The sequence below is a fragment of the Scatophagus argus genome, chromosome 13 (assembly GCF_020382885.2).
Source record: "Scatophagus argus isolate fScaArg1 chromosome 13, fScaArg1.pri, whole genome shotgun sequence".
Taxonomy (NCBI): Eukaryota; Metazoa; Chordata; class Actinopteri; family Scatophagidae; genus Scatophagus; species Scatophagus argus.
Window position 1 is genome coordinate 22,672,858 of NC_058505.1, and position 25,668 is coordinate 22,698,525.

The window sequence follows — 25,668 nt, forward strand, 5'->3', positions numbered from 1 at the left end:
TTGATTCTGAAAAAGAGACATTGAACTTAGGTCCATGCCAATTATTCATTGATTCCCCCATATGCCAAAATTCATTTGAATTGAAACATTTTTAAATACTTTCACAGCAAAAATTGTTGTATGCATTCATTTTAATTGATTAATCACAAAGCACATAATTAGTTAGATTAATTTTTTTAATTGCTTGACAGCCCTAACATCAATGTTTTTGGCGCAATGTAAACGCTGTTATTTCTTCACATTCTGTTGATAATGCTGGTTAATTTGTCTTACAAGTTGCACCTATGACCCCAAGACTTAATTAAGCTTCAAACAAACTAGCTTGTCTAACCATATCTAAAGTTGAAGCATCTCTAGTTGTTCCACATTGGACAGTGGAGTGAAAAGACTATCATCATAGCCTCCTGCCTGGCCCATCCCACTTATTTCCCTATCTTGATTTCAGTCGCTGTTTGGTGATCCAACAAGCATCTCATGTGACGCATACTGATGCCTTGACAAAGGAAGGAAGGAAGGAGGGAAGGAGACAAAACAACATCACCATAGGCCCTAAGTTAATGGGTGTATCTTGGGAGGGCTAAACTGTATTTTAATTTGTAATATGCTTTTTATAATCCATAGATATTTTGCATTCAGTCATTGTTCTTACTTATGTTTTTTATTGGTATTGGACTTGGAACCTCAGGACTACATCTCTGCTTTTGCAGATGATGTGGTACTGTTGGCTTCATCAGTACACCAACTTCAGCATGCACTGGAGTGGTTTGCAGCTGAGTGTGAAGCAGCTGAGATGAGAATCAGTACCTCCAAGTTTGAGGCCATGGTTCTCTGCCAGAAAATGGTGGAGTGTCCCCTCTTTGTAGGGAGGAGTTGCTGTCTCAAGTGAAGGAGTTTAAATATCTTAGGGTCTTGTTCACAACTGGTGAGAAAGTGGAGCATGAGATGGACAGACATTTGGTGGCAGCATCAGCAGTAACGCAGGCGTTGTACCAGACCATTGTGGTGAAGAAGGAGCTAAGATGGAAGGTCAAGCTCTAGATTTACCAGTTAATCTATATTCCAAACCATGAGGTTTGTATAGTGACTGAAAGAATGAGATCAGGGATACAAGCAACCGAAAATAAGTTTTCTCTGCAGGGTGGCTGGGCTCAGCCTTAGAGGTAGGGTGAGGTGCTCGGACATCTGGTGTGAGCTCACAGTAGCCAGCTGAGGTGGTTCAGGTATCTGATTAGGATGCCGCCTGGGCCCCTCTCTTCAGAGGTTTTCTAGGCACATCCATTGGAAGGAGATGCCAAGGTAAACCCAGAACTTGCCCGAGGAATTACACATCCTATTTGACTTGGGAATGCCTTGGGATCCCCGGAGGAGCTGGAAAACATTGCGAGAGTGAGGGACAGTTGGAATTCCTTGCTTAACCTGCTGCCACCATCACCTGACCCCAGAAAAGCCGCTGAAGATGGATGGATGGATTCTAGGGGTCAGCTCTACTGATATCTGTTTCTGTCACAACAATATCTGTATTCCTATCTGTTTTTGGATTATTTCAGGTGTAGGCTTGGTTTATACCAGAAGTTACTAGGAGTCTAGTCTGCTTCATTTTCAGCATTTATTTGTTTCACATTGCCATTTGTACTCAACACATAGAGTCTACCTTTACTGAGTTCCTCAAAATCTTCTGACTTCCATCCATTTAACTGTACAGGTGTACTCAGTATGCACTTATGTCTGTAACTCCAGCTCCTCACTATCCTGTCTTTGGCCTAGTTGCACACACAGGTTCCTTTTACTGTAAGGTAAGAATAATACCTGTGGAACATCAGTCAGACTTTAACTGACACTGCGTCGTCAGGAGAAAACTCAGGGATTATGAGACGGGATCTGATTAAGTTATACAGCGTGCCTTTTAAATATAATTTGTAAACTAATTTATGGATGTGTCATTACACCATTGTAAAGAATGAATTCTGATTGTAACAAATAGTGTATATGTCTGTGTTTATGAATTATGACTTCGGATGTGTTCAGAGCACATAACTTCTGCATATCTGTTACAACCATATACTGTACCGTGGTGTGGACAATCATACATTTTTGTGTCATGTAAATGCATATTTTGTGTGTGTATGTGTGTGTGTGTGTGTGTGTTGCATGTCAACCCTGTATTTATTCCTGGTAATCTCCTTATAGCCTTGTTTGAGCCTCAGGTATGTAGATCTCAATGCTGTCAGCACTCTCTGTAGCTGAGTTCTGCCGTACAGATGCAGCCCTCTTTGCAGCCATCAGGCGCTTCCTGGCCTCCTGCCGCTGTTTCTCTGAGCTCTCCAGTGAGCGGTCTCTGGCCAGAGGAGGGTGGTGGTGAGGGCCCTTAGGTGGCTTTTTTGGCACTGGAGGTGGGAGCCGCCTCTCCTGGTGGGAGAGGACGGTAGGGGAGTAGGGGAGAACATTTCAGGAAAAAGACAGACATGTATTTGTGGGGTTGTCTGTATATGTGTGCATGTGCCTATGATGCTCATTGGAACTCCCACATTTATTTATTGCAGAAGGTTTTTGGTTAAAGTCACTTGAACATTCCTATGTGGAAGCTGTTATAGCTGCAAAACTGTCTGTGTATTTAGAATGGGAAGTCCCTGTTGGTGTAATTTTCACATGTCCCAATACTTTTGTCCATAAAGTGTATTCATAGCTAAGTCCATTTTCAGGACCTGAAAAACTAGATGTCAAAAAACAATTTTATTTACATAATGACACTTTTGATTAAATTATTGTTGGTCCTGCAATGTGATTTCATGCCATATGAATAGCATGCCACTTTAAGGACCTTTCATATGCCATTTTATGCTCATCAGCGCTCAGAGACTGAATTCGCTGAATTTGACTGAACTATCCCACTCCCTGGGAAATTCGGTATTCATTACTCTATTGCCTGTTTACTGATTATTAAAAAATCCTACATTTTGAGTATGCTGCATATCAGCTGTGCTGAACTGGATTACATCCTCAGTGCAGAGATAACCATCCTGACCTTCATAACATGGAAAGTCAAAGGTATCCCTCACACATGGAAATGCAGTAAAGGATGAATGAGTTAGACATGCCTTCCATTGTAATACTGTAATATTGCTTTTTTTTTGTTTGCTGCTGTTTTTACATATTTGGACTTTATGCATGTCTTTCTAATTTATGTCCTCTGAAACTGCTGTTAAAACAGTGTGTTCCATACTGTAAAATGTCTTTGTGGAGAAGGAACATTAATCACACTCTCTCCTCTATTTAGACACTGGCAGCCAGATCTCACAAAACAACAAAAAGCCACGCATGTTGAGGCAGCTGCAAGCATTGTAGGAAAGGAAGGAAGGAGGTAAGAAAGTAGGAAGGAAAGAATCATGGAGAGATGGGTTTAAAGACAGACATGATGGATCCATGGAGGCCCAGAGGTGTCAAGGCCTTGTGGTGTTGTTGGCATTGAAGTTATGCTGATTGATGCATGGCTGTTTGCAAGCGCCTTCACTGTCAACACAAAAAAAAGCACAAGAAAGAAAAAGACAACAATAAGAGCAAATGAGGAAGCCATTAGAGACAGTATTCACAATGATGCAAAGCCATGACAGATAGTGCTGAAAGAGGCAGAAGACAGATACACTGTAAAGATATGCAGGAAGAGCATCTGCATCAGCATAGCGATCAAGTCAGACAGCCATGCACTGACTCTGCACCTTTAAAGAACAGCTGAGTGATATTGTGAGACTAAAAATAAGGCTTTCCTTGGTTCTGTCAGGGTCTTGTAAGTATAGATTGTCATTTGCCTGGTGAAAAAGCTTTTTTTGTTTACTTGCCACTTGAATTCACAAGCAAACTGTCATTTAAAGACAACAAAAGGAACTTGTGCAAAGAGTTAATCATTCAGAATAACTCACTACTTTAACAACAACCTGCAATAAGAACAAAAGTCTTGGACCCAGGAATGTGAGCTATGACAACACTGTAAATATGAGCAAAAAAAAAATACTTCTGAAATGATATGGGCTGTCTTTAAGTGCACATCATGCAATAACAGCAGTCTTACATGTTCATGAATGAAAAAATGAAAATAAAAACTAGAATTACTGATTAGTGGAACTGTCTCTCTTACATAATATATGTAGTGTCTGATAAAGAGCTTTGTCACATGGTGCAACAGCAAGTTCAAGTTCTAAGAGATGGATGTTCAACCCAGCAGCACAGAAGATCTCTGCAGCCCAGTTTCAGTGTGGACACCTGGGATTAGTGTCAAATTCAGTATTTGACCAAATGTCAAATGAAACCCTCCTGATTTATGGTGTTGAATAAGGGACAGAAAACATTATGATGTCGCGATGAAGTTGACCTTTGACCTTTTGGACATAAAATGTCATCACTTCCGATCAGACAATTATTTAAAATTAGTGACTATGAATTCTTGAGTTACAGCTAAAACCATCTTTTGTGAGGTCACAGTGTCCTGACCAAAATCAATTCTGTTCATCTTTGAGTGTAAGTGTATTAAAAAGAAACTCTATAGACAAAAGTATCCAGATACCATGGGTATCATGGGGCTGTTTTTCAAGGGTTGGGCTCCTTACTTCCAGTGAAGAGAAATGTTAATGCTTCAGCATAATAAAACATTTCGGACAGTGCTGTGTTTCCAGCTTTGTGGAAACAGTTCAGGGAAGCATGACTGTGCCCCAGTACACAAAGCACGGTCCATAAAGACATAGTGGATGAGTTTGGTGTGGAAGTACTTGACTGGCCCACACAGAGCCCTGACCTCAACCCCATGAAACATCTTTGGGATGAACTGGAACGGAGAATGCAAGCCTTTTCGTCCTACATCAGTGCCTGATTTCACTATTGTTCTACTGCGTAAATGGGCATAAATTCCCACAGAAACGCTCTAAAAGAGTGGAAAGCTGTCTATGTATTTAGAGTGTGATGTCATTAAAGTCCCTGTTGGTGTAATAGTCAGGTGTCCAATTATTTTAGTCCATAGTGTATTTTAGTAGACACCCGTGTGGCATCTGCATGAGTTGTATCTATGTATGAATATGCCTATGGGTAATGAGTCATCAGTCAGTGTATTTGGTTACTTCAAGCTGTATTCTGATTGGGTGGTTTGAAAATGTGGGGTTTATCACCAGTCACAGCTCACTGTGAGAACTTAGTCCCAAATTTGTGACACACTGATGATGGTTGTTTTTGGTCTAAAACTTTAATGATCAAAGATCTTGCCATATTGCCCTCATGGTTGCTAACTTCAGTCTAAAGCATATAGCTATATCAAAAGCTTGGACACACCTTCTCATTTAATGGTTCTTCTTTATTTCTATTTCTTTACATTGCAGATTCTCACTGAAGGCATCAGAGGTATGAATGAACACATATGGAATTATGTGACAAACAAAAAAGTGTGAAATTACTCAAAGCATGTTTTGTATTTTAAATTCTTCAAAATAGCCACCCTTTGATTACGGCTTTGCACACTCTTGGCATTCTCGTGATGAGCTTCATGAGGTCACCTGAAATGGTTTTCCAACAGTCTTGAAGGAGTTCCCAGAGATGCTGAGCACTTGTTGGCCCTTTTGCCTTTACTCTGCAGTCCATCTCATCCCAAACCATCTCGATTGGGTTTAGGTCAGGTGACTGTGGAGGCCAGATCATCTGGCGCAACACTCCCTCACACTCCACAGCCTGGAGGTGTGTTTGGGGTCACTGTCCCGTTGAAAAATAAATGATGGTCCAACTAAACGCAAACCGGATGGGATGGCATGTCGCTGCAGGATGCTGTGTTAGCCATGCTGGTTCAGTGTGCCTTCAATTTTGAATAAATTCCCAACAGTGTCACCAGCAAAGCACCCCCACACCATCATGCCTCCTCCTTCATGCTTCATGGTGGGAACCATGCACGTAGAGAGCATCCATTCACCAAAGATCATCAGACCAAAGCACAGATTTCCACTGGTCTAATGTCCATTACTTGTGCTTCTTGGCCCAAACAAACCTCTTCTGCTTGTTGCATTTCCTTGTGCAGTGGTTTCTTAGCAGCTATTTGACTTCCTGATTTCCTGATTCTAGCAGTCTCCTTTGAACAGTTGATGTGGAGATGTGTCTGCTACTAGAACTCTGGGTGGCGCTTATCTGGGCTCTAATCTGAGGTGCTGTTAACTTGCGATATCTGAGGCTGGTGACTCGGATGAACTTATCCTCAGCTGCAGAGGTGACTCTTGGTCTTCCTTTCCTGGGGAGGTCTTCATGTGAGCCAGTTTCATCATAGCGCTTGACACATTCAAAGTTTTTGCAATTTTGCGGACTGACTGGCCTTCAGTTCTTAAAATAATGGACTCTCGTTTCTCTTTACTTAGCAGATTGGTTCTTGCCATAATATGAATTGTAACAGTTGTCAAATAGAGCTGTCAGCTGTGTACCAAACTGACTTCTGCACAACACAACTGATGATCCCAACCCCATTAAGAAGGCAAGATATTCCACAAATTAACCCTGACAAGGCACACCTGTGAAGTGAAAACCATTTCAGGTGACTACATCATGAAGCTCATTAAGAGAGGGCCAAGGGTTTGCAGCGCTGTCAACAAAGCAAATGGTGGCTACTTTGAGTAATCTAAAATATAAAACATATTTAGAGTTATTTAACATTTTTTTCCACCAGAAGTTAGGACCTTGAGATAAACGGTTTGTTGTGGTAATTCTGCAGTCACATGAAACCCTTGCGTAAGAGAAGACAACCAGATGACACAATTAGAAAAGTGCCAGTCAGACTCTCACAGTGGAAAACCATGTGGAAAACTTGACAAACATATGACATTTATATTTTTTTCATGTATTAAGTTGCAGTCTTTTCATTGCTTCACACAGATATGATGTTTTTCTCAGTTTTTTTTTTTTTAATTTATTTTGCAGGAGAGGGAAGTTTAGTGGATGTTTCCATTGGTCTTTGTCACATTTTGCTTTTTAATTATTTTTTCTTTAATTCTTTCTTTCCTTTTTCTTTTTTGCTATTTATACCTTAAATATATATTTTATGACTACATTCAAAAGTCATAACACATTACAGATGTGACTCAATAAATTAGAACTTCAAGTGACGTGTAGATGCTCTCGATAAGTTATAAATTAGACGTCAGGTGAGGGGGTTCTAATGCATTATGACCACCTATATTCACCTATACACACCTCAACAAACAACTTCAGTAAGGACTAACAGTATGCTATAATAGTCCATACTTCTTCATAACATTTCATTGTTGGTGCTGAGTAAAGTATAATGCACTTTCATGCATTTAAAAGAATGTGTAGGTATGCCCACTACAGCCTCCTTCACAGACATGCAAACACACGCATAAGATTTAAAGATTTAAATAATGTGAGTGTGTATGCATGCATGAAGGGTAATTGTAATGGGTGTGACTATTAAAGTGGCTGCACACATGTAAAGTTGGTGATTTGATTTGATTTGTTGGTTTGTTAGAATACCCCAGCTCTTGTTTTTAATCCTACCGTTAAAGTAAAGCTTGACAAAAAATTCAGCTTTTACTACTGCTTACTGCTACCTTCTAATTGCTGATACTACTACCTCCTTCGTTCTGCTAAATGCAGGGCATGTACAATATCTTCGCCCTCTCTCTTGAATGTGTTTCATTTGTGTCAGAACATTACTCATTTTATCACATTTTTATCATAGATACACGTCTAACCCTGTTGCATATCTTGAGGCAGTTGTTCTTAACGTGGGTTTCTTTTTAAATCACCAGGACCTGAAGTATTTCATTTCACTCCAACGAGTGCATGTGTGTGTGCCTATGTATTGAGATGACTTTGAACCTATATATATATCATACAGGTCTTATAACTTAGGGTCTTAAAGCAGACAATTTTTATTTATAATTCTCTACATTTTGCCATATTACTTAATAATCACTTTTGATACAGCAGATATTCCGTTAAGTGTGTGAAAATGCATTGCACTTATCATCAACAATAAAAGGAAAACACTGGCACTACATTATGAATGAGACTAGGTTTTTCTCACAAACGATTGATTGCTCTGATTGTGAGAAGTAATCAGTAAGTATGAGTGAAAAAGAGCTGATATTTTAAAAAATGAAAAAAAAAAAATCAAAATGAATGAGACAAATACAATAATCAGAACGTGATTTTTGGAGTTTGTGTAATCTGGTTCAGATTCACTAACAGCTGCACCATGAAGGGCTGTTTTTCATTACTTTGAGTTACTCTATTCAGTTCAGTTTGATTGGCAAATACATTAGCCAGTGTTATGAACTATTCATAATTTACTTTTTGACTTTGTTCTGCTGACCCTATTCAGTACAATCACTGATTAGTTGTTCAGTCAAAAAAAAACTCTCTTATTTTCTCATTTGCAAATTTATTATTGCAATTTTAATAAAGAAAAAAGATTTTTGATTTAATGTCTCAGTTAATTGTTGAAATGCAGTGGCAGAATATTCGATTACAAAAATTAGTGTACTGTAGCATGGCTTGTGTGTTGTAAAAACAGGCAGCTGAATCCGCTAATGTAATTTTTGTGTTTTTGAAACATCATGAAATATAGGTATATGTACATATACTGACCAAAGTACTATCAGGAAGAATTGATTACTGTTGATTACTGTTAACACTGCTGAATAATTACTGAATCATTGCTGAATAAGGAAATTTAGGAAAATTTGTCAAGGCGAAGGACAAACTGTTCAGTTCTAGAGTAAATTAGATTTGGTATGACAGTATTACAGTTGAGCAGTAAAATATTCTTTTGGGCACCAGAGGAAAGTAAATTGTTGCCAGATGAGATACTCATTTAATGAGTCACATTTCAGTGTGAGCTTCGTGACACATTGAGAGCTCGTGTACATACCTTTCTTTCAGGAGGATCCAAGGGTCTCCAGTTGTTGGCTCTGAGCTGGTGGAGCTCATCAAACTTGAGGCTTATGTTCTCAATTGACAGCTGAAGCATATCCCAGAAACCAGCCAGGTCTGAGGCCACAGGACGGGGGTGGGCATTGGGGTTCTATGATAGCACAAACGGAGGAGAAGGTGGAAAGGAACAGTATGAAAGATCAGAGGAGCGGTATGATATACAGGTATATCATGCCAAGATCATACAGTTTGTCTTACCCTCTTGAAGGGTGTTGATCCTGTTGCCACTAAGTGTGTTTTCATATCTTTAGCTCGATAAAGAGCTTTTAACCCACATTAACCACCATATATTTTAGTTTCGGCCTTCTGAAAGGCAGCTTTTCCTCACCACTGTTGCCAAGTGCTTGCTCAAGGGGGAATGTTGGGCTCTCTGTATTACAATTTAATTAAAGAGTTTGGTCTAGAGCTGCTCTAATTGGAAAGTGTCATGAGATAACTTGTTGTGAATTGGTGCTATATAAATAAACTGAATTGAATTGAATATATGAAGGATTGTACAGCTGATGTTAGGTGATACTGGAAGCAGTTTGAGAAATTGTAATACTCAGGGAGTAGCAAACTTTCTAATCTTAAGAGATACAGTCCTGCAGGAAATGTAAGATAAAAGTGGATGTAGGTTTTCTTTGAAAGAAACACTGGGAATGATGACAAATTTCATTTAATTTCTTTCACACATCCGGCAGTTATTTTGATATTTCAGTCCTGACTGACCTACTGACAGACTCACATTACTACAAGAGCCAAGCTATTAGCACAAAATATTTAGACACATTTAATGTTTCATACACTGAAAAAAGAGAATTGTTGGACCAACTTAAATGAATTGCTTCAATTGGTAACAAGCAACTGAAGTAAGTTACATTAACTCATTAAATTAAAATGAACTAACCCTAACCCTAACCCTAAGACGGACATGAAAGATTTAACTAGAGCATTCTCGGCTCAGACTGGAGACGGGTCGGTACGTCTCCCATATCTTCCATTCCAAGCTGGTCTCTTTTATACATGCACAAACGCAAAGTAGCACAGGCGATAACGTCACAGCCACATGCTAACACGTCTTTAAAGTGGACGTTGTTCAGTATGAGTGAAGATGAGCCAAATCTCGCAGTTTGTAATACATGTAACGCCAGAGGGCGGCACGGTGGTGCAGTGGTTAGCACTGACTGTCGCCTCATAGCAAGAGGGTTCCAGGTTCGAATCCCGGTCTGGGCCCTTCTATGTGGAGTTTGCAGGTGTGAGTGTGAGAGTGTGTGGTTGTCTGTCTTGCGATTGACTGGCGACCAGTCCAGGGTGTACCCCGCCTTTCGCCCGTAGTCAGCTGGGATAGGCCAGAGTTAAAAGTGGGGGACTGCCACGAAAATGTTCGGAACAGCAAGCCTAAACAGACACTTAAACACCATCACCTGAGTGAACATGCCCAGTTTGAGAAAGCTAGCAAAGGGAAAGTGGCTAACGCTGGAGTTAGCTAGGGCTCAGTGCCAGGCGCAAGGGAGCAGCCTCTCCCAGTCTTCCTTAGCATGAGCAGTTACGAGGGAAAATATGCAATTCATGGTCTTAAATGATCAGCCATTCTCCATAGTTGAGAATAGAGGATTCAGAAATCCGATAAATTACGTCAGCCCAGGTGAATTTAAAGCATGTAAAATGATATAAGCAAGTGACATTTATTTTGTTACATAAATCAGTGGCACCTGCTTTTGTTTGGTAAAGTAAAATATGTCAGATAAAGTTGGGTGTACATCTCATTTTAAGTTAATTTTTATTTGTTATAATTATTATTTTTTTTTCAATTGCAGTGCACTTCATTTTGAGAGGAAAATCAAAATTTTAATAATTTGTTTTTTACTGTGAAAGCAAAATGCAGCATTGAGGAAAAGTTGTTTTTGGTTGTATATGCTGTCAATTATAGTTCTCAGAAAGAAAATCTGAATCGGAAAAAATCGGTATCGGAAGGTCACAAAAAAATTGGAAATTGTCATCTGTTGCAATCCATGCATCTCTAGTATTAACAGTATTGTCAGTTATTGCTTGCATGTTGCTGTTACAGTATGAGTGAGGGTGTTGCTAACTTACCAGATTCTCCTCGCACAGCTCCCTGAACTGTTGGAACTTCTGGGATATCAGAAGCTGAGCACTTCCTATAGCACTCCTCATCTTTCCGAGGACTGTGAGCAAAGACACAGAGTTTAACAGTACACCTGTTCAGTCTGGTAAACCAACTATGGTTGCTCTTGGTGCAATTATTTGTGTTTTCACACCAGGGTGTTTTGCACATTAATGTATTTTTTATTTTTTTATTTGTACTCATGACAAAAACTGCTGTACTTTCACAAAGAAAGTGAATGATTCATGTAAGCTTTCGTACCATGAATAAAGGCATCAGCCAATCATTTTGTGCAGGATGGATGTCAAGTCACAACTCCTCATAACAAAATGAACTGCTTGAACTACAGAATGTGCGCATTTCTTTTTTTTGTTTTTCACTACTCATGCCCCACATTTGCACACAAGAGCATACTGTCGGAAATTTGTGTCAGTGGTGGTATGAATGTTTTCGACGCAAAATTTCTGTAGGAAAGTATTTCACATTGTTTATTTGTCCTGTCACCTGTATGTAAAGGCATTAAGTCATGAAAATACCATTGCTAGGCAACTGACAAAAAAGTTACTAACATTTAGTCATTCTTGACCTCAGGAGTAAATTTAGTAGTCGATACACAGGTACAGTACTTTACCTGCATGTGGATGTACAGCTGACATTATTTCTTGTCCCTGACCTTAAGACTGCATAATTTAGTTTCAAAACTCCATTTTAGGGGATAGGAAAACAGAAAAATATCAAATACAAATGCATGAACTTATGTGCACTTTTTCAATTTCATCAAATCAAATCAAATTTGATTTGTTCCTGTGAAATAATGTATATCGTAGACATTACTTCATTTAAAGAGGCCAAGGCGAAAAAGGTTAGGAACCACTGCTCTATTTGATTACCTTTTCATCATAAAGTCTGCCATTTTTACCAGAATACAAGGTAATGCCAAGAAGGTGTCATGAAGCAGCTTGTCTGGATACCTAAAACTTATTAATAGGACTAATAATGTCAAATTTTAGGGCAAATGATAATATACACTATATAGACAAATGTATTTGGGCACATGACCATGACACCAAAATGGACATTCATGCTGGAATAGAAAAGGGCCTTCCTTAAACTATTGCCACAAAGTTGAAAGCACAAGATTTCTCTTCACTGGAAGTAAGAGACCTAGCCCAACCCCTGCTAAACAGCCCCATAAAGAAATGTGTCTGGATACCTTTGTCCATATGGTGTACTTTTCCAACATTGTAACTTGCATACTTATAGCCTAAACATGATGAACAAACAAAGACATACTGTCTTCAGGCAGGGCATTCTCCTGCTGGTCAAGCTCCATCTGTCGACACCAGCCCTCCATGCGGTCCGTCTCTGCCTGCAGCAGCTTCAGAAACCAGCGTCCATCTCTCTGACACACTGACCGTTGCACGACCTGCCGTTCAGATCCAGAACAGAGAGAAACATCTGCATAGGCATATTCATGGGATGACAAATTAACTTCCATGAACTATATTTTCAAGAAAAAATAGTTTACTTCTGCAATCTTACAGGAATCCTAGCTCTTATTACAGTGCAGTGCATAGTTCACTTAAATTGCATTAATTCTTTACTGTTACAGTTAAGGGACAAAACTGAAGAGGCAAAAAAATATGCATACTCAAATGCAATGTTATGAAATCTTACATTTCTTATTCTTATTCTATTTTATTTTCATTATTTTTTATTTTTTTATTTTTTATTTTATTTTATTCTTCAATTATATGTTACTGTTATGTTCTATGTATGCACCAATCACCAAGACAAATTCCTAGTAATGTGAAACCTCTTCACTTACATGGCAATAAAGTCTTTTCTGATTCTGATTCTGATTCAGTTCTACTCTGTTTGATATGCAGAATTCTGATTCTGCATATCCTTTGATTCCCATTCATTTATGAAGCTTATGAAAATCACATGACTCATGAAACTCATGCGAGTGTTATAATCCAATAGTCGACTGTAATTAGGACTCACACTGTGCTGTAATAATCCATGCAGTATCATATGTTATCATTGTATTAAGTCTTAAGTGGTGTACATACTGATGCGTCTATAATAATGCAGCCTTCATCATCACATTTTGTTGTTTATGGTAGGCAAAATGTTATGCATTTTCATGCATTTAAAAGAAGGTGTGTTGTATCATAAGTGATTATTATGATACATGGGCTATGATAGCATACTATGATTAGGCTATCGTTGTGGGTTAATAAGTTTTGTCATAAAGCATTTTAAATGCATTATAACACACTATAACTTACACATTATGCACTATAGATGAGGTCTTCATAGAAAATTTTACTGAAATGTTTAAAGTTGCACCAATTGACCTGAACAGGCATGTAATAAAATAATTAGGACTGGGACTGCGCTAACACATTAGGGTTGGGCAAGTCAACGCGTTATTATCGTGTTAACATTCTAATTAATTAACGCTGACAATGATTATTTTTTATTTTATCGCACATTAATGCAGTTTTGGTATGGTTAGCAATGGTTAGATAGCTAGTGAGCAACAGGCTTTAAAAATAATTATTATAATAAAAATAACTGCACGATAAAATAACTGTCGACGTTAATTAATTATCACGTTAACGCATACGCGATAATAACACGCTAACGCAGTCCCAGTCCTAAAAATAATATAAACAACATTAACATATCATCCCCTGATATACAGTAGCTGATCAAGTGAATATGTTAGTCAACAGTTTATTTTCTAATTTATTTACAGATACAGATACAGAGCAACATTAGCATTCATTTGCTGTCCTTTGTCAAAACACACAATGTAGGCCAAATATTTGGTTCAGTTTTTTCAGTGAAACAGCTGACTGCTCCTGCTGTAAATCAGGCTGATAGAGTTGAAAGCTCCCTAGTGATTCAGACCAGAGTCCATAGAAAAGAGGGGAACTACTGACTTGATGATTATTTTGTTCTACAAGCAACCTCTTTCACATTATACATGGCTGTTTCTCCCATTTTTACTTGAACAATATTTGTTATTGGTCCTTTAACAACAACTAAGCATCAAGAAAACTAATTAAATGGAATTGCCTGTGAGAGACAGTAATATTTCTGGTATGTTGACTGTATTTGTAAGACGTCAGGACTGCTCCCATATACCTCCAGAATAGCAGAGCTGTTGAAGTTGACATCAAGTGGGTCATCTGTTACGCTGTCTATCCAGGGGTCTGGTGGGGGAAGGATGGATGGGTCAAAGCCCACATCCTCATAATCATCAGAGGCACAGGCGTGGTAGTGGTTCCCTGAGCCCTGGATGCTGACAGTGGAGGTGGCGGCATCACGAGAGTATTGTCGAGAAATGGCACCAGACGACAGGACTTCCATGTCAGTTTCCGGGGAGTCTAGTGGGGTGTCCAACAGGTCTGGCATATCCAGATCTGCCTGAATAGAATAATAAATTTCAATAACAAAACAAATGAGCAAATTATTGTTTTGTGGTTCGGGTCTGTTCTATGTACTACCAGAGGTCTATTTGCTTCCAAATTATATTACTACTAATTGAATGCATTCAATTGAATCAAGGAAGAGAATCTGCCCTGGTCAGGTTGTGCAACACTGCTGTATATGCATGTGCACTATATAGACAAAAGTATCCAGACAGACTTCTTTATGGGGCTGTTTTTCAAGGGATGGGGCCTTGCTTCCATTGAAGGGAAATCTTTATGCCTCAGCATAACAAGACATTTTGGGCAATGTTATGCTTCCAACTTTGTGGAAACAGTTCGGGGAAGGCCCTTTTCTATTCTAGTATGACTGTGCCCCAGTGCACAAAGCAAAGTCCATACAGACATGGTTGAATGAGTTTGGTGTGGAAGAACTGACTAGATATTGCTAGCCAGGCTTTTTCATCCAACATCAGTGCCTGACCTGCTCTACTGTATGAATGGGCAAAAATTCCCATAGAAACACTCCAAAATCACTATAGCTGCAAAGCTGTCTATGGATTTAGAAAGTGATTGAAGTCCAATTTGGCATGGTGATCATGCTGACATTAGAAAAAGCTTGCTTGAATGCTGTGACAAACTTAATGTCATATAACTTTCTACTCTAAATCCAAAACAGAGATGATATTCATTGGTCCTGCTCAACACAGATTTTGATTGCATTGGTAGCTTTTGACAATGATGTGATGTCACAAGGACTGACAGCCAAGAATTTAGTCCAAAATTGGGCACCCCTCTCACCACAGCTTCTTGAACACAGGGAAAGCTTTCCAATGAAAATGTGTCCAGCACTGAGTTCAGTAGGGAGTTAAATGCTGTTTCAAGGTAATTTCAGAATTCCTTTTATTTATCCCTGAAGGGACATTCTTGTTCTTACAGAAAACAGAAGAATTACCACAATGAGGGCAACATGTAAAGCTTAAAAGGAAAGGGTCATCTACTCTCAAGAACTTCAATAAAATATTCTTATTCTTCAAACGTTAAATAATATGAAAGGACCCATGCAGCATTCATAAGACTACATATTGCAATGACATTTTACACTACACACTTATGCCAAAGCTGCACAATACTGCAGTAGATAATGTTGTCAAATGTATGATTGGCTACTGGTTCTTTCTTTAGATCAATTCACAAAAAATGATAATTTCACTAAAAATTTCTTTTGAGGTATTTTTTTTAATATTAATAAACATTGTACAAACAAACAGAAAAAGCATAGGCGCTTTGGATGAGGTGCTTCAGTAACTTGATAACATCAGTCGTGGAAAATTACCTGTACAGCTGCTGTCACACTGTTGGAGCGCTGGAACCGACGATACCTGAAGAGAGGGACAAACAGTAAAAACTAAACACCAAGGTTTTTCTATCTTTGCTTCCATGCAATGATTTCAAGAAACAAAATTGGAGTATTTGTTTGTCAAATGTTCATATTTTTGTGATGATGACTAATGATGATGAATAGTATAATACAACCATCTTCAGGTACTTCCTACGTAGCGGGAAAGGTAAAGGACATAGGAAGGACTTAGTAGGTCATGTTCAAAGCCTTTAATGTGAATGTGGCTGCTAGGGGCTCATGTGTGCTTGTTGCGGTGGCAACCTCAATACCTTTGTATCTATTTATTTTATTGCACATGGCTCTTTCACCCATACAGCATAGCACTTTTGCACACTGTGAAGATACAATTATCAGTCAGTTTGGTCTTTAAGCTGACTTTTGATACCATGGTGAACATACTCCTGTGGGTCCTTAGTTTGTTTGCACATCGGAGGAGGAGCAACATTCTGCTAACAAATGTTCAGTGCCTGGAAAATAAAGGTTTGTGGTCCACAAACAGACTGAACATCAACGAGATATTAGGTGCTACCGTGTTCAAATGTTCACTGAAACTTGGCTGGAGCCCAGTATGCTCAACTGTGTTGCCACTCAAAGGACTCAGGCAAATCAGGGGGTGGCGTACAGATGACTGTATCTTAATAACTCACTGCTCGTCAGAGCTGCTGACCATCAAAGTTTGTCCTCCTCACAGATGTTTATGTATCCCCACAGGCTGATAAATCTCTAGCCCTGGTTGAGCTGTACAGGATTGCAAATTGACTGGAGAACTCACAACCAGAAGTTTTGCTCAGCATTTTGGGAGTCTTTAAGAGATCTAACATAATGAAAACTCTCTTGAAATACAATCAACATATCACTTCCCATCAGCGGAGAGATTGAGAGACTGCTACAAATACCTCCCCCACTCTGCTTTCCAACAAGCAGACCACTACTGTTACTCTTACTGTGACCACTACTGACTCCGACTGTCGCCTGCATAAAGGCACAAACTCAAACAGGAAATAATGATATCCAGGGTTATTTACAAGTGGAACGATGAAGTTGATGAGGACTTACAAGACTGGTCCTTGAAAACTGACTGATAATCATTAATAATCTGCTCATAACCAAATCTGCCCCTACCTGTGCACAACAAATGGATGATCTAATTCCACTCCCACCTGTTGATTTTACACACAGGTGGTAGCTAGTGGTAGCTATTCTCAAGGTACCACTGGCTGGTATAGTTGTAATATTATGCAGCAATGAATAGGCCCAACTTATGTTTTCTTAAATAAAAGATTATATATATACTCAACCAACAACCGTAGTACTTCCAGTCCAAATGTTCTTAAGCCTTGTGGCACACATATGTGTAGCTGTTTCACAAATACAGTAACAAAAGCATTTTCATTGTATATTGTCATGACATTTGAAGCTTGAACACTGACACAACGAAAGATTTATTTTGGTGCTGATTCACACATGCATGACCTTATCAGGTCAACATGGTTAAAATCATTGCAATTTAATGCAACAACTTTGCAATAAATCCTCCTTTCATGAAGGCTGCAACAGTCAATCAATCTGAAACTTTTCCTTAGAGGTGTTGATTCAACCCCATGATCAACTTGGAAGCTGTAAGCTGTGATTATTTTTTTCTACCACCTTTAATGTGAATTAGCTACACAAAAGATTGGACTGTACACTTAAACACATTCAACAAAAACTCAACATTATGTAAAGATGGAGCCCACTGCAGGGCTACTGGTCCAGACATCAAATAGATGTGCCCAACAAACTACCAGTCATTCCCCACAGTCATGAGCTGTGGTCATGGTTTAGGAGGAGGATGTCTGGGCCACCTTAATTTGCGAGAAGACTCAAATAAAGAGTAGAAAATCAGTAAATGGGTAGTTTTATTTACATTATCGTTCAAAGTTAAGATGCAGAGTTTTGGTTTCAGAAGCACTGGTGTCACAGCTTTCCTTTTCTCTTTGGACTGAGTTTAGAGTCAGTGGAGGGCATTAACGTAATAAATGTCACTGCAATTCATGGACACTGTTCCATCAATTTTATCCCATCTTATGTAATTTGTTTTCTTACATTTGAAGTTTGAACAGACAGAGGTCTGAAGAAAACTACAGTGAGTCCAGGAGTTAGGGAAACTGGTTCTCAGCCACAGTTATTACAGTTTATAGCTGAGGATAACCTTCGCAGATGAGTGTGTGGGTGGTTGTTTGTGGCCAGAGGGAGAAAAAATGACACAGCAGCCAGAAAACACACTGCTAGAATTCCAAATCAATTCAATTCTCAAATCAAAGTATGAAGAAAAATGAACATGTCATCATCCCAACTTTATTTCAGGATTTATAGGTTAGTGTAAAGCTGGGTTTATAGCCAATGCAATGTGTGTATGTGGGTGTGTGTGTGTGTTATATACACATCATTCATAACCCCTCATTTGAGGAACATTTTATTCCTGAAAACATAACAAAAATGTATTTTTTGACTTATGGCATGAGTTCCTATGTGAAAACCTTTGACTCTAATTTTTCATTCATTTCATTCATTCAAAAATATGCAATTTTACATTTATGCTCATAAATAAAAATTGCTTAAGCTATTGTAATCAAACTTAATGCACATGTTCAGATGCTAGCCTCAATCTTTGGTGAGCAGTTCTAGAATATTCTGCCACTCAGGGGCACTATTAATGCATTACGTTTATATCATGTAATCAGCTGCATGGATTCTTTCAAAATTCGGTTTACAAAAAGAGTCATGACTTAGATGAAACATAATCTGCAATCTGTAATCAATTAAACATCTGTCACTGTGTATTTTTCAAAACATGCTAAATCAATTATCGTCTATATCTATATATGATGTAAAAACTGATACTGACATTCTTTTGATACTAGATACCACATGCTTTGAATGGTGTTCCTATAGGTCAAACTGTCCGCAGAGTCCACAGACATAAACATATTGACCTTTAAAATTTAAACTTTTAAAGACAAAAATACCCATTTTGCACATATGGTGCATTAAACTTGTGAGATGGTGGAAAGCCTTCTCTTCCTAGTAGAGACGTCAATAAAAAGTCACCTTCTCTGTGAATACAGGACGAGCATCAAGGACCAGGGTTCAAATCCTCAGGTGGACAAGCCTTACTTGCGAACAAAGTGGCAATTCACGCATGTGATGTGCCGTCGATTTCCTTGCCTGTTTTGGACTGCTTTCCCAGTTTTGACACTTGCCTGCCTCATTCTTCAGCATGCCTTTGTACCCTTGGTTTTGAAATTTGTGAATTGTGTGAACCTATGCCAGTTGTCTGCATGTAGGTTTTATCCCTTATTACCTTGGACACTCCACATTTGACAGCTACTGCAATGTAATCACTATTTATGTTTATTCATTCATGCAGAGTGACGGTAAGCAGACGGTCTGTAGAGTTATCTCTTAGTTAGACGGTGGATCTACTGAAAACAAGATGAATCCTTGGTGCAACCCAAAGATTCACTGAATGCCACTGAAAGGACAATTCCAACGTCCAGGACCCATGACACAATCTATTGAGTTCTACTCTGTCGAGTCTAGTCCTTAAAAGAAATAAAGTAATTATTATGGGTGATTTCAATATCCATGTGGACAATGATGAAGATAGCCCTTGTACAGCATTTATCTCGCTATTAGATTCACTCAGCTTCTGTCAGTGTGTGCATAAACCCACTCACTGTTTTAATCGCTCTTGACCATGTTTTGACATGCGGCATTGAAGTAGAACATTTAATAGTCTTTCCACAAATTCCTCTTCCATGTGACCATTACTTAATAACTTTTGAAATTGTATTACTTGACTTCATACCACCAAGAAAAAACTCCTACACTAGATACCTGTCTGATAGTGCTGTGGCTAAATTTAAACTTATTCTATTATCATTTACTTCAATCTGGCAAGACAGCTTTAGATCATGTAGGAAGGCCCTACGGACTGCCAGAGCAACCTGTTACTCAAAATTAATTGAAGATAACAAGAATAACCCCAGGTTTCTGTTCAGCTTGACTGCTTTTCTCCCATTGACCCTCATCAGCTTTTGTTGGTTCATCTAAACCAACAAAATGTGTCTTAGACCCCATCCCAACTAAGCTGCTCAAAGAAGTTTTACCCTTACTTAGCACCTGTCTATTAGATCCCTAATAACAGGCTCTGTACCCCAGTCCTTTAAAGTAGCTGTAGTCAAACCTCTCAGTGAAAAGAACACACTTGACCCAGAGGTTTTAAGCAACTATAGACCGATACCTAATCTTCTATTTCTCTCCAAGATCAGTCGCCAATCAGTTAGATGACTTCCTAAACAGTAATAGTTTATTTGAGAATTTTCATTGGTTAAAGTCACAAATGACCTTCTACTTGCATCAGGCGAGGGACTTATCTCTGTCCTTGTACTGTTAGACCTTAGAGCTGTATTTGACACCACTGACCATTCCATCTTATTTCACAGATTGGAACACTTAATGCTACTTATGCTACCCATCGGTGATGGGTATTTCTCCTGCACTGGCTTCTCTGCATTGGTTGTGCAGGATAGAGTTTAAAATTATTCCCTGATTGACCAGGCACGATCATATCTTAAAGAGTTGATAGTACCTATTATCCCTAGCTGCCAAGTGCTTGCTCATAAGGGAATGTTGTGTCTGCATTGCAAAATTTAATTAAAGAGTATTGTCTAGACCTGCTCTAATTGAAAAGTGTTGTGAGATAATAAATAAACAGAATTGAATTGACATTCACAGTAGCAGTGGTAGTAGCAGATAGATAGATAGATAGTTAGATAGATAGATAGATAGTTGTTGTTGTTGTTATTTCTATTTATAGTCATCTTGATGCTAGAGACACGGATTGATCAAAGAAACACCTTGAACGAGTTGGCAGTACAGTGTAGTTCTGCTGACATTATTCACCACATTAATTTACGGGCAGTTCAGACACCACTCAATCTTAAGATCTATTTGCTGCAAGGATAGTATTTTTTTAGATGTGCTATCTAGCAGTTGTTGGAATTGTATGGACGCAGGACAAAATAAGTTAGATAAAGGTGGAAAAGTGGATATTTGGCTAATGTTTGTTTTCACCTATTATAATGAATATTTGTTTAGAGCAAGGGAAGTGACTTTAAATAATTTTAAAAAGCTAAATGCCTTTTTTGGATTGTGGATTCTTGCGCACTTTGTCCTCATCACTTACACTGGAATCATTTAATGGCCATTATTAACAGGAAGAAAAATTACGGTGAGCACAACGTATTTCAGTGTTCATATGGGCGTCTGAAAATTGTTTTAAGACAGACTATATTCATAGAGATGAATGTAATTTACTTGCTTGCTCTGAAGTTATCCTGCCTTGTATATTATAGATATTAAAATGGTCAAGTATAGACGAAGGAAAGGATCAACAAAGGAGAAACAATTGAGACTAAAGAAAAATATGTAACTGACCCTCTGTCATCCTCCACTTGCACTCCTACAGAAGTGAACTTGGATGGGTCCTCAAGATCTGGAATCTCCTCTGGTCCATCCACCTATATGAGACACACAACATAAATACATAATAATTATGATCAATAATAAAATTGAAACACAGCATTTTAAAGAAATATGTTTTGTATGCAGTTCACAAGAAAATAATTAAAAAGCTACACCACAAGAACAGTACTGATTAAACACCGGGTCTTACTGTATCTATTATCTGTCAGTCTATTCTTAATTTAGCGATGTTACAGTGACTTGTAGATAGTGATGAATCAAACACAGATATACAGGCTGTACATAATGCCTAAATAACTGTAGTCCATCATTTCTTCTGGTCGTCTCCTCTGTATCACTCCACCTCCATTGCTATCCATAAATACCTGGATGCCTATGGAGAGACATTTGCCCTTCCTGAGTGCTTCTTTCCTGTATTCATCCTGGTGGTCTTCAACAACTGGCCTCCTGCTCAAGACTGAGGGGTTGGGGGTGTTCACTGCCATGGTGCTGTTACTGACATGTTGACTGGCTGGTCCGTGGACCTACAAAGGAATTATGAGGACAGATTCATTATGAATACAATATTCGAAAAAGCAACACAAAATAGTTTTAAAAAAAATTTCATAAATATTATCCCTCACAAATAAAAAAAAAAAAAATACAAATCAAATACAAAAGCACTAACCTGTGCATTAGCAGCTTCTATGGCAGCTGTCAAGGCCTTCATGCTGTCAATGCTTTCTGTTGAGTTACTGAGCCCTGACTGGATGGTCATATCACCTCTGGGTCCCTCCTCTTCCATGTATGCATCCTGGTTAGTTTTATAAAACATCAAACATTGATTTCAAGATAAGATGTTATTAAGATAATTAACATCACATAGCATAATTTATGAAATTTACAATTTTAGGTGAAGACAAAGGAAATCATTGCTAGTCCATGACTGATGCAGGCCCCCTTATCCAGAGCAAGAGCTGATAATATTATTGTTGTGTTCTTCATGCATCGTAGTTGGGGTATGAAACCTCAACAATGGCAAATAGCCCATTGTAACTGACTTGCTATTTGTAGCATTTGTTGGCCAAGAATTCTTGAGTACATCTTTATTAGCATACATACAATACATAGTCTTCAGAATTCTAATTATAACAACCTGTTATGTTTGTCCTTTGTAATTTATGATGTTTATTGCATGTATGTTTCTCTCTCTCTCTCTCTCTCTTTCATCCTCTCTGTCCTGTCTACCTCTTCTTTCCCTCCTTCACCCAGCTGACTATCAGCAGGATGGTTCTCCCTTGTGAGTCGGGTCCTGCTCAAGGTTTCTTCCTGTTAAAAGGGAGTTTTTCCTTGCCACTGTCTGCTTGCTCGGGGGTTCAGGCTCTGGGTCTCTGTAAAGCATCTAGAGTCAATTTTGATTGTATAAGGCTACATAAATAAATTGAAATTGAAATTGAATTGAATTAGCATCTACTTCGTTGCAATGCTCAGACATTCCCCACCCCAAATGCTATATTACAACAATGGGCATACCTGCCAACACTCCAATTTTTTCAAGGTTTCATATTTTAAGCTAATTTCCAAGCATGCTCCCATTTTGTTGTTTCTCATGTGAATTACACTTTCCAAGTTTATAATGAATGATCCTCATCCACGGAACCATAATTACATCATCTCACATGACTGGAGTTGCAATTTAAATTATGATCTACACCCAGTCAACACACTACACTGAATTTCTATCACCACAACTTGGCAACCCACAATCTGATTCAAAGAGCAGTGCAGGTGCTGTTGTAAAAATGTCGGGGCAGGAATGGCAGCTAGGACAATGGGAAACACTTCATTTGAAGGGGTGTGCAAAAGACTGACTAAACGCCAACAAAACCTGGAACTGAAACCCTTCACATACAACATTTATCTCATAATTATACCATATGTTAATTAAAACCTTGTCTGTTGCAAGTTTGAAAAAATTATTTAGTTTTAAGTGTTATATTTAACTATATGTATCCATGAATATTTTTCTTGACCTCAGCTACAAAGGTACAAATGTTATACAAAGTTTATAACGGCATCATAAGTAATTTATTTGACCTCAACAATTTGTAGTACTGTTTGGAGTTTTGATTTCTGTGTTGCAAAGAGTAAAATTAGACCAGGAATGCAAGATGCCAATTCTGGCAACAAAAAAACAAAAAACAAAAACAAAAAAAAAATGGTACTGTATTCCCTGTCATTACACAGACCTGTTACTGAAGCTGTGCTTGATGCCAGTCTGGCTGTGTTGCAGGAAATCTGTCAATACCTGTCTTGTTATTTTGTAATACCTATAATCTAACATTGTAGTTTTTGGGTTTCCTTGGGCAAGTTTTCTGAGACAAGGACATGCACTTTGGTACAGGTGTCTGCACCTCAAGAACTGAGGTTGTGTTTCTCTTTCCTGTTCAGATGTAAATTACAAAAGGAATCCTACATTTCTGAATGTGTGCTTCAGTATGTTCTATGAGTGAATAAGCCGTTAGGGTAGTTCACAATACACATAACGTGCATTATTTCACAGAAGGATGTTCTGGGGTTTTGTAACTACAAGAGGGCCAGATTAAAATGGTGCATATTTTTTGTGCACTACCTGTGCAGACTCTGTGCTGCTCTGTGCTGTGATGGAAATGTAGGGCTTGGAGGCTGTGGAGCAGGTGGAGGTCCGGGGTGGCACTGGTGGAGGAGTTTTCTTATAGGTGGTGATGCAAGATGAAACTGTAAAGAATGACAAATTGAGAAGGAGAGGAAATAAGATATGGTATGATGTTATACTGAATGACATGAATAGCTAAAGTACCTCTATGAGATCAGCATTTTTCAAGAGTTTCATTTTTCCCAAGGTGCAAACTATGTAAACTGCACATGAACTGCAATGACATTCAGTTAGTTGGAATCTTGTATACAGAATATATGAGTCCAGTCACAAACATTTATTTCTTAGTTTGTTCTCACTTGCAGTCACATTCCATTTCAGGCAGACATTATCAAAAGATGGAGGCAGACAATGACCCTGGACCATTTGGACCATTACTGTGTGAGATACAACATCATTTCAGACAATACATCGCAACACAATGGGGAGCTGATTAACACTCCATCTGTGTTGTCCTCTCATGTACCAAACACAGTAGTTCTTTATTTCAGTCAGGACACGCGTCATGTTTTAACCATTAATTGCAGCAATACTAATAAAAATACTGTACATTTTAGTTTAGTGATGTGATGCTCTGGAAAAAATCTTATCAGTTTGGCACACACCGTCCCCCAGCTCTTAAACCTAAGATAAACAACAATAACAAACATCGACACCTTTAAGACATTCAACATTTACATACAAGCTTGTACAGAGAGAGGCTGAGGATTACATTTCTGAAAGCAGAGCTCAGCATTGTTGTTTGCAGACTGAATGAGCTCTAAATGTTAAAACTGATTTTTGTGAGAAATAGTCATGATGGCTCCCCAGTTGTAGGTTGTAAGATTGGAGAACTCTCACACAGGTCATTTTGAATGGCAATGTAAATAAAATGTTAAGATGTTTTAGTTGACGGACTTGTTGATCCAGCATTAGGTTACATTTTCATAAACTGTTACTCAAGATAGAGCAAGACAAGGATAGAAGTCAAGAAGTCTTCTGACCTCCACAACACTGTTAATGTCTCCTGCTCGTGATTTCACTCATCAGAACTCAAAAAGCCGACTTTAAGTGCTGCCATAACTTCCCCAAAGATTACTGAAACATCTCTAGTTCATGGCTATTTAGTGTCAGTAACTGTATTAGGATATACAGTTTTTTTGAAAAGTTATGTCATTCTTTAACTTTTTTTTTTTATTGTTCGTTTTGTCTCTCTTTTGGAAAATGAATTACATTCAAATACAAGATTAGGGAAGTAAGAGAGTCAGGAGCATAACTGTACGAAAGTGTGCAGAAAGAACAGCTAAATGTTCAATGAATAATGAAAAGGTAAACAGATAAAGATCACAACGTCTAACATCTACGCTGGATTATTCACACTCATTATATGGGTACTAATTACATGATATCAATATTTAATTTTTAAAATACTATGTCAATGCCGGTATACGGTGACACCTTGCCTCTTTTTTGTGTCTTTCTCTTTTCTTGTTTGCTGTAAATACAAACAGGATAACACGCTGATATCCCTCTGTCCTACTTTCTTTTTTTCTGCCAATTTCTTCTG

At 38.4% G+C, this 25,668-nt stretch overlaps 1 protein-coding gene across 3 annotated transcripts in view; it reads right to left on the bottom strand.

Annotated features, from left to right (window-relative positions):
- Window positions 1-1,349: 1,349 nt before the first annotated feature.
- The window catches only part of LOC124069356 (disks large-associated protein 1-like), a 114,496-nt gene continuing 90,177 nt past the window's right edge, over window positions 1,350-25,668 (bottom strand). For 2 of the 3 annotated variants that reach the window (XM_046408456.1, XM_046408455.1), the window contains 10 exons: window positions 24,060-24,184; window positions 22,116-22,241; window positions 21,814-21,972; window positions 21,401-21,483; window positions 15,854-15,899; window positions 14,234-14,515; window positions 12,368-12,500; window positions 11,044-11,135; window positions 8,906-9,058; window positions 1,350-2,406 (listed from right to left, as the gene is read on the bottom strand). In XM_046408456.1, the coding sequence (XP_046264412.1) occupies window positions 2,182-2,406; window positions 8,906-9,058; window positions 11,044-11,135; window positions 12,368-12,500; window positions 14,234-14,515; window positions 15,854-15,899; window positions 21,401-21,483; window positions 21,814-21,972; window positions 22,116-22,241; window positions 24,060-24,184 (1,424 nt within the window). In that variant the 3' untranslated portion in view covers window positions 1,350-2,181. Of the gene's footprint in view, window positions 3,508-8,905; window positions 9,059-11,043; window positions 11,136-12,367; window positions 12,501-14,233; window positions 14,516-15,853; window positions 15,900-21,400; window positions 21,484-21,813; window positions 21,973-22,115; window positions 22,242-24,059; window positions 24,185-25,668 lie in introns of all 3 variants that reach the window. The other variant, XM_046408458.1, reaches the window with a different exon arrangement.